At 46.4% G+C, this 12,719-nt stretch overlaps 1 protein-coding gene across 2 annotated transcripts in view; it reads left to right on the top strand.

The window, feature by feature from the left end:
* LOC105491543 (DEAD-box helicase 19A) overlaps positions 1-12,719 on the top strand; it is a 32,521-nt gene that overhangs the window by 4,987 nt on the left and 14,815 nt on the right. The window contains exons 3-5 of one of the 2 annotated variants that reach the window (XM_071084931.1): positions 5,616-5,666; positions 6,243-6,378; positions 11,701-11,793. In XM_071084931.1, the coding sequence (XP_070941032.1) occupies positions 5,616-5,666; positions 6,243-6,378; positions 11,701-11,793 (280 nt within the window). Of the gene's footprint in view, positions 1-5,615; positions 5,667-6,242; positions 6,379-6,978; positions 7,040-11,700; positions 11,794-12,719 lie in introns of those variants that run through there. The other variant, XM_071084932.1, reaches the window with a different exon arrangement.

The following is a 12,719-nucleotide window of genomic DNA, read 5'->3' as shown; positions in this document are numbered from 1 at the left end:
GCTCTGCCTCCTGGGTTCATGCCATTCTTCTGCCTCAGCCTCCCGAGTAGCTGGGACTACAGGCGCCCGCCACCACGCCTGGCTAGCTTTTTGTTTTTGTATTTTTAGTAGAGATAGGGTTTCATCGTGTTAGCCAAGATGGTCTTGATCTCCTGTCCTTGTGATCTGCCCGCCTCGGCCTCCCAAAGTGCTGGGATTACAGTCGTGAGCCACTGCGCCTGGCCTAAATTTTTTATTTTTTATATTAGATTTTTAAAACTTTATTTGAGACAGGGTCTCACTCTGTCGTGCAGGCTAGAGTGGAGTGGCATGGCGTGATCTTGGCTCACTGCAAACTTGCCACCCAGGCTCAAGAGATCCTTCCACCTCACCTCCCAGGTAGTTGAGACTACTGGTGTCCACCACCACACCCGGCTAATTTTTTATATTTTTAGTAGAGGCGGGGTTTTGTCATGTTGCCCAGGCTGGTCTCGAACTCCTGAACTCAAGCGATCTGCCTGCCTTGGCCTCCCACAGTACTGGGATTATAGGCATGAGTCACTGCACTTGGCCTAATTTTATTTATTTATTTTTTAATTTATTTTTTGAGATGAAGTCTCGCTCTGCCACCCAGGCTGGAGTGCAGTGGCGCGATCTCGGCGTACTGCAAGCTCTGCCTCCCGGGTTCACACCATTCTTCTGCCTCAGCCTCCCGAGTAGCTGGGACTACAGGCGCCCGCCACCATGCCTGGCTAATTTTATTTTGTATTTTTAGTAGAGACAGGGTTTCACCGTGTTAGCCAGGATGGTCTCCATCTCCTGAACTTATGATCCGCCCGCCTTGGCCTCCCAAAGTGTTGGGATTACAGGCGTGAGCCACCACACCTGACCCATTTTATTTTATTTTATTTTATTTTATTTATTTATTTTGTGAGACAGAGTCTCGCTCTGTGGCCCAGGCTGCAGTGCAGTGGTGCGATTCGGCTCATTGCAAGCTCCGCCTACTGGGTTCACGCCATTCTCCTGCCTCAGCCTCCCAAGTAGCTGGGACTACAGGCGCCCGCCACCTCGCCCGGCTAATTTTTTATATTTTTAGTAGAGACGGGGTTTCACCGTATTAACCAGGATGGTCTCGATCTCCTGACCTCGTGATCCGCCCATCTCGGCCTCCCAAAGTGCTGGGATTACAGGCGTGAGCCACCGCGCCTGGCTATTTTTTTTAAAATAACATCCAGATCCTGCACGAGGTAAATTTTTTAACTTTTTGAAAAGTGAATCTGGGTTCAAAACTCAGAAAGTATAATAAGGTACAAGGATTGGGGCCCACCCTAGTGACCTCATCTTAACTACAGCTGTAGCAACCCTATTTCAAAATCAGGTCACATTCTGAGGTACTGGTTAGGACTTGAATATATGAGTTTGGGTTCAGGGGGCCACACACAATTCAGCTCATAACACCATCCTATCCCATAAGTAGCCACTGTTCATGGATTTTTTTTTTTTTTTTTTTGAGATGGAGTCTTGCTCTGTCCCCCAGGCTGGAGTGCAGTGGCCGGATCTCAGCTCACTGCAAGCTCCGCCTCCCGGGTTTACGCCATTCTCCTGCCTCAGCCTCCCGAGTAGCTGGGACTACATTAACTGGGACTACAGGCGCCCGCCACCTCGCCCGGCTAGTTTTTTGTATTTTTTAGTAGAGACGGGGTTTCACTGTGTTAGCCAGGATGGTCTTGATCTCCTGACCTCATGATCCGCCCGTCTCGGCCTCCCAAAGTGCTGGGATTACAGGCTTGAGCCACCGCGCCCGGCCTGTTCATGGATTTTTAATATTCTTCCAAAGACTTTATGCAAAGCAAATATAAGTATAGATTATCATATTCTCTCAACCAAAATGCGGCATGATATATACAGTACACTTACTTTTTCACTCAACAGTATCCCTTGGCAAACTTTCCATATCAATACATGCAGTTTCATCCCTGCCCTTTTTTTTTTTTTTTTTTTTTTTTTTTTTTTTTTTGAGGCAGAGTCTTGCTCTGTCACCCTGGCTGGAGTGCAGTGGTACAGTCTTGGCTCACTCCAACTTCTTCCGCCTGGGTTCAAGCAGTTCTCCTGCCTTGGCTTCCCGAATAGCTGGGATTACAGGTCTCTGCCATCATGCCTGGCTACTTTTTATATTTTTAGTGGAGACAGGGCATCACCATGTTGGCCAGGTTGGCCGTTAACTCCTGACTTCGGGTGATCTGCCCGCCTCGGCCTCCCAAAGTGCTGGAATTACAGGCGTGAGCCACTATGCCTGACCCCTCCTTGTGTTTTATAATTATGTGATACTGCATTGTGTGAATATACCATGGTTTTTTTTTGTTGTTGTTGTTGTTTTTTTGAGACGAAGTTTCTCTCGTTGCCCAGGCTGGAGTACAATGGTGTGATCTCGGCTCACCACAACCTCCAACTTCCGGGTTCAAGCGATTCTCCTGCCTCAGCCTCCTAAGTAGCTGGAATTACAGGCATGTGCCATGACACCTGGCTAATTTTGTGTTTTTTAAGTAGAGACAGGGTTTCTCCATCTTGGTCAGACTGGTCTCGAACTCCTGACCTCAGGTGATCTGCCCGCCTCAGCCTCCCAAAGTGCTGGGATTACAGGCTTGAGCCACTGCACCCGGCTGATATACCATGACTTTTTAAGCAATCATAGATGTTTGGGTGGTCCCATTCTTTTGCTATTATAAATAATGCTTCATGAAATAACCATGAACTTAGCTCTTTTTACATGTATACAAGTGTTTGTAGGATAAATTCCCCAAAAATGGATTTGCTAGGTCAAAGGTATATGCGTTTGCAACTTTTTCTTTCTTTTTCTTTTTTGTTTTTTTGAGATGGATTCTCTCTCTGTTGCCCAGGCTGGAGTACAGTGGCAGCTCACTGCAACCTCCGCCTCCCAGGTTCAAGCAGTTCTTCTGTCTCTGCATCCCAAGTAGCTGGGATTACAGGTGCACGCCTCCATGCCCAGCTAAATTTTTTGTATTTAGTACAGACAGGGTTTCACTGTATTGCCCAGGCTGGTCTCGAACTCCTGAGCTCAGGCAATCTGCCCGCTTGGCCTCGCAAAGTGTTGGGGTTACAGGTGTGAGCCACCATGCCTGGCTTTTTTTTTTTTTTTTTTTTTTTTTTGACGCAGTCTCGCTCTGTCGCCCAGGCTGGAGTGCAGTGGCGTGATCTCGGCTAACTGCAAGCTCTGCCTCCCGGGTTTACGCCATTCTCCTGCCTCAGCCTCCTGAGTAGCTGGGACTACAGGCGCCCGCCACCATGCCCGGCTAGTTTTTTTGTATTTTTTAGTAGAGACGGGGTTTCACCGTGTTAGCCAGGATGGTCTCGATCTCCTGACCTCATGATCTGCCCGTCTCGGCTTCCCAAAGTGCTGGGATTACAGGCTTGAGCCACTGCTCCCAGCCTTTTTTTTTTTTTTAAAGACAGGATCTTGTAGGCTGGACATGGTGGCTCATGCCTGTAATCCCAGCACTTTGAGAGGCCAAGGTGGGCAGATCATGAGGTCAGGAGTTTGAGACCAGCCTGGCCAATATGCTGAAACCCTGTCTCTACTAAAAATACAAAAATTGCCCAGGCATGGTGGTGTGCGCCAGTAGTCCCAGCTACTTGGGAGGCTGAGGCAGAAGAATCACTTGAACCTGGGAGGCAGAGGTTGCAGTGAGCCGAGATTGTGCCACTGTACTCCATCCTGGGCAACACAGTGAGACTCTGTCTCAAAAAAATAGGCCGGGCGCGGTGGCTCAAGCCTGTAATCCCAGCACTTTGGGAGGCCGAGACGGGCGGATCATGAGGTCGAGAGATTGAGACCATCCTGGCTAACATGGTGAAACCCCATCTCTACTAAAAATTACAAAAAACTAGCCGGGCGAGGTGGCGGGTGCCTGTAGTCCCAGCTACTCGGGAGGCTGAGGCAGGAGAATGGCGTAAACCCGGGAGGCGGAGCTTGCAGTGAGCTGAGATCCGGCCACTGCACTCCAGCCTGGGCGACAGAGTGAGACTCCGTCTCAAAAAAAAAAAAAAAAAAAGACATGCTCTTGCTCTGTCACCCAGGCTGCAGTGCGGTGGCTCAAACTCCTGGGCTCAAGCTGTTCTGCTGCCCCAGCCTCCTGAATAGCTGGGATTACAGGCTAATTTTTTAAATTGTTAGTAGAGACTAGGTCTTGCTGTATTGCCCAGGCTGACATTTGCAGTTTTTCTCAGTATTTTCAAAGTCCTTTCCTTAGGTATTATACCAATTAATATTTCTGGTTTTGTTTGTTTGTTTGTTTGAGACAAGAGTTTTGCTCTTGTTGCCCAGGCTGGAGTGCTGTGGCATGATCTCGGCTCACCACAACCTCCGCCTCCTGGGTTCAAGCAATTTTCCTGCTTCAGCCTTCCCGAGTAGCTGGGATTACAGGCATGCGCCACCACACCCAGCTAATTTTGTATTTTTTAGTAGAGACAGGGTTTCTCCATGTTGGTCAGACTGGTCTCAAACTCCTGACCTCAGGTGATCCACCCGCCTCAGCCTCCCAAAGTGCTGGGATTACAGGATGAGCCACTGTGACCGGCCACCAATTAATATTTCCATCAGCAAAAATGAGAGTGTTTTTCTACAATCTCATCACAGAATTAATAGTCAAACTTTTAGAATTTGCCAATCTGAAAGGTAAAAAATGGTAGACTATGTTTGCTAATAAGGCTGTATTTTAAAGTAGGACTGTTAAGAGGTGACATATTCTGATCTGTCTGAAATTAGTCAAAATTTCTAGAAATTTTAAAAGTTTTCACCAGGTACAGTAGTTCATGCCAGTAATCCTAGTGCTTTGGGAGACCAAGGCAGGAGGATTACTTGAGGCCAGGAATTTGAGAACAAGCTGGGCAACACGGCAAGACTCCATCTCTACAAAAATGTTTTTGTTTTAAATTAGCTGAGAATAGTGGCGCATGCCTGTAGTGCTAGCTACTCAGGAGGCTAAGGCAGGAGGATGTGGTGGTATGCACCTGTAGTCCCAGCTAAGTGGGAGCCTGGGGTGGGAGGATCACTTCGGCTCAGGAGATTAAGGTTGTAGTGAGCTATGATTGCACCACTGCACTTTAGCCTGGGCAACAGTGGGAGACCCTGTCTCAAAAAAAAAAAAAAATTCTAGAAATAAAAATTCACTAAACATAAAGAAATGCCAACTATTTATATTTTGATTACTTAAAATAAATTTCATACTGGGTGCTGTGTCTCATGCCTGTAATCCCAGCACTTTGGGAGGCCAAGGTGGGCGGATCACTTGATTGAGGTCTGGAGTTTAAGACCATCCTGGCCAACATGGCAAAACCCCGTCTCTCCTAAAAATACCTAAATTAGCCAGGTGTGGTGGCACACGCCTAATCCCAGCTACTCAGGAGGCTGAGGCAGGAGAATCGCTTGAACCCAGGAGGCGGAGGTTGCAGTGAGCCAAGGTTGCGCCATTGCACTCCAACTTTGGGCTACAAGAGGAAAACTCTGTCTAAAAAATAAATAAATAAAATAAATTTCAGTGTATTTATTTATATTGTCCCACATTTTTGGTGGTTCTCATATTTGCCTTTCTAATTATGACAACTGTTTTCTTGTGTAGGTATTATCAAAACCAGTACCACTGCTGAGAAAACAGATGAAGAGGAGAAAGGTAACTACTCTTGGATGCCCTTGGCAAGAGACAGTATGACCCAGGGCTTGCCTTCCTGGAGCCAGAGGCACTCCAAGCTACAAGATCCAGGAGATGAGAGGAATCAGAGAAGGAATAGTCAGTGAGAGGAGGAGAACCGAACAAGTCCTGAAGCAGTGGCTCATGCCTGTAATTCCAGCACTTTGGGAGGCCGAGGTGGGAGGATTGCTTTGGGCCAGGAGTTCAAGCCCAGCCTGGGCAACATAGGGAGACCCCAGTTCTACAAAAGATTTCAAAATGAGCTGGGTGTGATAGCACACACCTGGACTCCCAGCTACTTGGGAGGCTGAGGTGGGAGGATCGCCTGAACCCAGGAATTCTAGGCTACAGTGAGCTATGATTGTGCCACTGCACTCCAGCCTGGGTGACAGCAAGACCCCATCTCTAAAATAAATAAATAGAGACCTATCAGTGTGATGGTTTTTCTCCAGTCATGCTTGACTGCCCAGCTGCTAGTGTGGAGAGGGAGAAAGAGTGGCTTCATAAGCGTGGGGTTTGCCAGATGAGAATGAAGATCTACTGGTTTCTTCCTGACAGAGGACAGAGCTGCCCAGTCCTTACTCAACAAGCTGATCAGAAGTAACCTTGTCGATAACACAAACCAAGTAGAAGTCCTGCAGCGGGATCCAAACTCCCCTCTGTACTCGGTGAAGTCGTTTGAAGAGCTTCGGCTGTGAGTATTCGCTCCTTTCAACAGCTCTTCCTTGCCAGTCTCTCCCCACATAAAACTTAGCATCTCAGAAATTCTTGTGAGAATTTTTACTTTTAAAAAGTTAGCATTTTTTTTTTCTTTTTTTTTTTTTGAGACAGAGTTTCACTCCTGTTGCCCAGGCTGGAGTGCAATCGCGCGACCTTGGTTCACTGCAACCTCTGCCTCCTGGGTTCAAGCGATTCTCCTGCCTCAGCCTCCCAAGTAGCTGGGATTACAGGTGCGCGGCATCACACCCGGCTAACTTTTTGTATTTTTAGTAGAGACAGGGTGTCACCATTTTGACCAGGCTGGTCCTGAACTCCTGACCTCAGGTGATCCGCCCGCCTCGGCCTCTCAAAGTGCTGGGATTACAGGCATGAGCCACCGTGCCTGGCTATTTTTTTCTTTGCAAAGAAGTCACATGAATAAATCACATGATTCAAAAGTCAAAAAGTATGAAAACATTTGCAGTATTAATTTCCCCCCCTAGTGTCTTGGCTACCCTGTTCTCTCGGTAGGAATTTTTTAATGCTTCAAATTTATTAATCATAGCTAAAAGTCTTATTTCTCTTATACTCTTAGAACTTTCAATAAAATATTGGCTGACAGGTGATTTCTGGATGTCAGGAACATTTCTGATTAGGTAAGCCCTTAAGTGAGAACATGTGCTATTTTTTTTTTTTTTTTTTTTTTTAAAAAAAAAAGGCCAGGCACAGTGGCTCACGCCTGTAATCCCAGCACTTTGGGAGGCCGAGGTGGGCATATCACAAGGTCAGGAGTTTGAGACCAGCCTGACCAACATAGTGAAACCCTATCTCCACTAAAAATACAAAACTTAGCCGGGCATGATGGCACAGGCCTGTAATCCCAGCTACTCAGGAGGCTGGGGCAGGAGAATCACTTGAACCTGTGAGGCGGACATTGCAGTAAGCCAAGTTCGTGCCACTGCACTCCATCCTGGGCAACAGGGGCAACAGAGTGAGACTCTGTCTCAAAAAAATATACATATATGTATATTTAGACTATAGGGTTTACAGTCTTACAGTTTATCTGCTTTTTAAAAAATCTATCAAATCTGTTTTTGGTTTTTTTTTGTTTGTTTTTTTGAGATGGAGTCTTGCTCTGTTGCCCAGGCTGGAGTGCAGTGGCGCGATTTCAGCTCACCACAACCTCCACCTCCCAGGTTCAAGCGATTCTGCTGCCTCAGCCTCCTGAGTTAGCTGGGACTACAGGTGCACACCATCATGCCCGGCTAATTTTTGTATTTTTAGAAGAGACAGGGTTTCACTATGTTGGCCAGGCTGGTCTCGAATTCCTGATCTCGTGATCCGCCTGCCTCGGCCTCCCAAAGTGCTGGGATTACAGGCATGAGCCACTGTGCCTAGCCTTATGTTTTAGGTTTACTTCAGTAAATTAATAGATGATTAAGTATGGATCATTGTGTTACATACATGCCACTGTGCCGGGTGTTACAAGGAACACAAGACCTACTTATTATTCTTGCTGCCTGCCAGGATCACAACCATAGAAAGTAGCTGATGAATAAAAATGTGGTGAAATCAATGGATTATTTGCCATAATTCAGCAAAATCTATAGTATGGCCACTGTGGACAAATTGAAGCCACATTCCTTCCAGCTATTACCACTGAGTAAGAGACACGTAAAACAAAACTAACTAGTTGTTAAGTAATCTTGAAGAACAATTTTTTATTTTTATTTCTATTCATTTATTTATTTACTTTTGAGACTGAGTCTCACTCTGTTGCCCAGGCTGGAGCGTAGTGGCACAATCTTGACTCACTGCAACCTCTACCTCCTAGGTTCAAGCGATTCTCGTGCCTCAGCCTCTCACATAGCTGGGATTACAGGCCTGAGCCACCACACCTGGCTCATTTGGGTATTTTTAGTAGAGACAGTGTTTCATCATGTTGGCCAGGGTGGTCTCAAGCTCCTGGCCTCAAGCGATCTGCCCACCTCAGCCTCCCAGGCTGCTGAATTACAGGCATGAGCCACTGCACCCAGCCTTATTTTTTTATTTTTAAAAATAGAGGTGTGGTATTGCTGTGTTGGCCAGGTTGCTCCTGAACTCCTGTTCTCAAAGATTCCTCCTGCCTCACCCTCCAAAATTGCTAGGATTACATACAGGTGTCAGCCACAGCACCTGGCCCAAGAACTTTTTTTTTTTTTTTTAAATGGAGATGAGGTTTCACCATGTTGCCCAGGCTGGACCAAAAATGTATTTTTAAGCAGTTACACTTTTGTTTGGGCACGGTGGCTCACGCCTGTAATCCCAGCACTTTGGGAGGCCGAGGCAGGTGGATCGCCTGAGGTCAGGAGTTTGAGACCAGACTGGTCAAAATGATGAAACCCCGTCTCTACCAAAAATACAAAAAAATTAGCCGGCCATAATGGCACATGGCCTGTAGTCCCAGCTACTCAGGAGGCTGAGGTAGGAGAATTGCTTGAACCCTGGAGGTGGAGGTTGCAGTGAGCCGAGATCATGCCATTGCACTCCAGCCTGGGAGATAAAAGCGAAACCCCTTCTCAAAAAAAAAAATTTTTTTTCAGGAAATTATGCTTTTGTATGTGTTTTTTCTATCAGGACTTTATTCGCCAAATCTGTCATCTCCACTTCTATTTTTAAGCTGTATCAGGACACCTAGACATGTGGTATTATTTCCTTAGAGTGACAGTTTGCTCCTCCAAGTATCAACTGGCTTTTTAATTTCTTCCATTTAGAAGACGTGAGCTCTCAGTTTAACCACTGATGAATTGTCCTCTGTAAAAGGCAGGTTCTCTCTGATTTAGTTGTTGGTAGGAAAAGGAAACAAAGAATGAAACCAAGGTCACCTTTTGAGTCTCAATTAAGTAGTGACTTTGTTTCGTTGGCAACCAAGTCAGAAGCTGCCGAGTGTCATAGCGTTTTCTCCCAAATGGAAGATACTAAAGATTAAGTTTTTAAAGTTCTTTGTGTCTGAGAACCAACATACGCCAGAGAATTTGCCTTTTAGAGAGCCTACTAAACTCCAAGGAAGGCTTAGAGAACAGTTGGGTGGCCTTTTCTTTAGAAACAATCTGGTGTGATTTTTCTTAAACATCTTGTCAATTTAGAGGGAGCAGAGAGCTTATTGTAAATGCAGTGTAAGAGCAACTTAAATGATAATTCTTGTATAGCTGCTTACATAAGAAGTTGGTGTCCAGGTACGGTGGTTCACGCCTATAATCCCAGCACTTCGGGAGGCCAAGGCGAGTGGATCTCTTGAGCTCAGAAGTTCAAGACTTGCCTGGGCAACATGGTGAAACCCTGTCTCTACAAAAAATTTTAAAATAATTAGCCGGGTGTGATGGCACGTGCCTGCAGCCCCAGCTACTTGAGGGGCCGAGGTGGGAGGATCTCTTGAGGCCCGGGAGGTGTCGGTTGCAGTGACCCCAGTTCACACAACTGCACTCCAGCCTGGGCAACAGAGTGAGAACGTCTCTCAAAAAGAAGTTAGTGTGTGTCTGTTTACTTTGATTAGACCTAAGTGAATCTGAGCATTTGTAAAGTTTAGTAGGTTAATTGAACAACCTTTAACTGTTTATATCAGCTACTAGAAACTGGCTTCATCAATTTTCTTTTTTTCTCGCTGGGCGCAGTGGCTCACGCCTGTAATCCTAGCACTTTGGGAGGCCGAGGCAGGTGGATCACCTGAGATTAGGAGTTCAAGACCAGCCTGGCCAACATGGCAAAATCCCACCTGTACTAAAAATACAAAAATTAGCCAGGTGTGGCAGTATGCGCCTGTAATCCTAGCTACTCAGGAGGCTGAGGTAGGAGACTCGCTTGAACCCAGGAGGCAGAGGCTGCAGTGAGCCAAAATCACGCCATTGCACTCTAGCCTGAGTGACAGAGTAAGATTCCATCTCAAAAAAAAAAAAATTCTTTTTTCTTTTTTTTTTTTTAAAAAGAGATGACCTGGCCCTGTTGCCCCGCCCAGAGTGCAGTGGGGCAATCATAGCTCACTATAGTCTCGAACTCTTAGCCTCAGGCAATCCTCCTGCCTCAGTCTCCCAAGTAGCTAGGACTACAGGTGCATGCCACCTTGTCTAGCTCATTTTTAGAGACGGGGTCTCACTGTGTTGCCCAGGCCAGTCTTTTTTTTTTTTTGAGACGGAGTTTCACTCTGTCGCCCAGGCTGGAGTGCAGTGGCCGGATCTCAGCTCACTGCAAGCTCCGCCTCCCGGGTTTACACCATTCTCCTGCCTCAGCCTCCCGAGTAGCTGGGACTACAGGCGCCCGCCACCTCGCCCGGCTAGTTTTTTGTATTTTTTAGTAGAGACGGAGTTTTACCGTGTTAGCCACGATGGTCTCGATCTCCTGATCTCGTGATCTGCCCGTCTCAGCCTCCCAAAGTGCTGGGATTACAGGCTTGAGCCACCGCGCCCGACCGCCCAGGCCAGTCTTGAACGCCGGGACTCCTCAAGCAATCATCTCACCTAGGCCTCCCAAACTGCTAGGATTACTCGAGTGAGCTACCACGTCCAGCCCATCAATTTCCTTACCTGTTGACAGTCTTGAGTATTTGCACAGCTGGCTTTGGAAGGAACATGGAAAAAAAGGACTTCTAAATCTTAGCAGTATAGTAAATAGTGTTTATTTTCATTTATTATATACTTATTTAGAGTCCCAGTCTGTCACCCTGGCTGGAGTGCAGTGGCTCAATCACAGATCACTGCAGCCTTGAGCTGCGAAGCTCAAGTGAGCCTCCCACCTCAGCCTCTTGAGTAGCTGGGACTACAGGTGTACCCAGCTAATTTTTGTATTTTTTTTTTTTTTGTAGAGACGAGGTATCACCGTGTTGCCCAGGCTGGTCTCAAATTCCTGGCCTCAAACAGTTGGCCTGCCTTGACCTCCCAAAGTGCTGAGATTACAGGCATGAGTCACTGCACCTGGCCTATTTTTAGATACATATTTTATAATTTATTTAATGCTATGAATTAATAACCACCACCCTTGCTGTGTCCAGGGAACACTTGTCCTCCAAGGCCAGCCAGATTTGTGGGTCTGCTGAAAGCATTAATTTCTCTAAGAAAATAAAGCAGTCTGTATTTTATGAATTATGGAAATAGTTGCAGATTAAGATTCCTTAGGGAGAGGCAGTAGCTTGGTTTGGTTTGCTTTGGTTATTGACAGTGTTTTTTAAGGAAAATGCGTCTGACAGAGGTAGGAAGCATCATTCCTAACTATAGAAAAAGATAAGATTCTAGGCCTCTAAACAATTCCAACTTCTAGGCATCCATCCTCTGTCTTCCTGGCTTCCTAGGAAACCACAGCTTCTCCAGGGAGTCTATGCCATGGGCTTCAATCGACCTTCCAAGATACAAGAGAACGCATTACCCATGATGCTTGCTGAACCGTGAGTATGCAGACCAAGTGCATCTCTCCCAGTATAATTAAATCAGTCTTCCACAAACTGCCTTTTTGTGCCTGAGAACAGAAGGGGCTGTTTGGGGCCACGTGTTTCCTCAGGAAAACAGCTTAGGCAAGTGCAGAGAGAATTGGATGGAGTTAGATACAGTTTCTGCCTTTTCCACTTACCAATAGAAACTTACAGAGAAAAATAGTGCTTTATTCTATGCTATCTTAAAAATTGGGCTTAAGGCTGGGCATGGTGGCTCACTCCTGTAATCCTAGCACGTTGGGAGGCCGAGGCGGGTGGATCACCTGAGGTCAGGAGTTTGAGTCCAGCCAGGCCAACATGGCAAAACCCTGTCTCTACTAAAAGTACAAAAAATTAGCTGGGCACAGTGGCCCACACCTGTTATACTAGCACTTTGGGAGGCCAAGGTGGGTGGACCGCCTGAGCTCAGGAATTTGAGAGCAGCCTGGGCAACATGGTGAAACCCCGTCTTACTAAAATAAAAAAATTTTTTTTAATGAATTATCTGGGCCTGGTGGCATGTGCCTGTAGTCCCAGCTACTGGGGAGGCTGAAGCAGGAGAATTGCTTGAACCCGGGAGGCAGAGGTTGCAGTGAGCTGAGATGGTGCCACTGCACTCTAGCCTGGGCAACAGAGCAAGACCCTGTCTCAAAAAAAAAAAAAAAAAAAAAAAAAAACCTAACTAAAAATACAAAAATTAGCCTGGCATAGTGGCACGTGCCTGTGGTCTCAGCTACATGGGAGGCTGAGGCAGGAGAATCGCTTGAACCCCAGGGGCAGAGGTTGCAGTGAGCCGAGATCGCGCCACTACACTATAGCCTGGGAAACAGAGTGAGACTCTGTCTCAAGAAAAAAAAAATTGGGTTTGAAAAATATTATTTTGATGTGAATGGTGTTGCAAT

This window comes from Macaca nemestrina, chromosome 18, assembly GCF_043159975.1.
Source record: "Macaca nemestrina isolate mMacNem1 chromosome 18, mMacNem.hap1, whole genome shotgun sequence".
In the NCBI taxonomy this organism is placed as follows: domain Eukaryota; kingdom Metazoa; phylum Chordata; class Mammalia; order Primates; family Cercopithecidae; genus Macaca; species Macaca nemestrina.
This window is presented reverse-complemented; position numbering and strand designations above follow the sequence as displayed.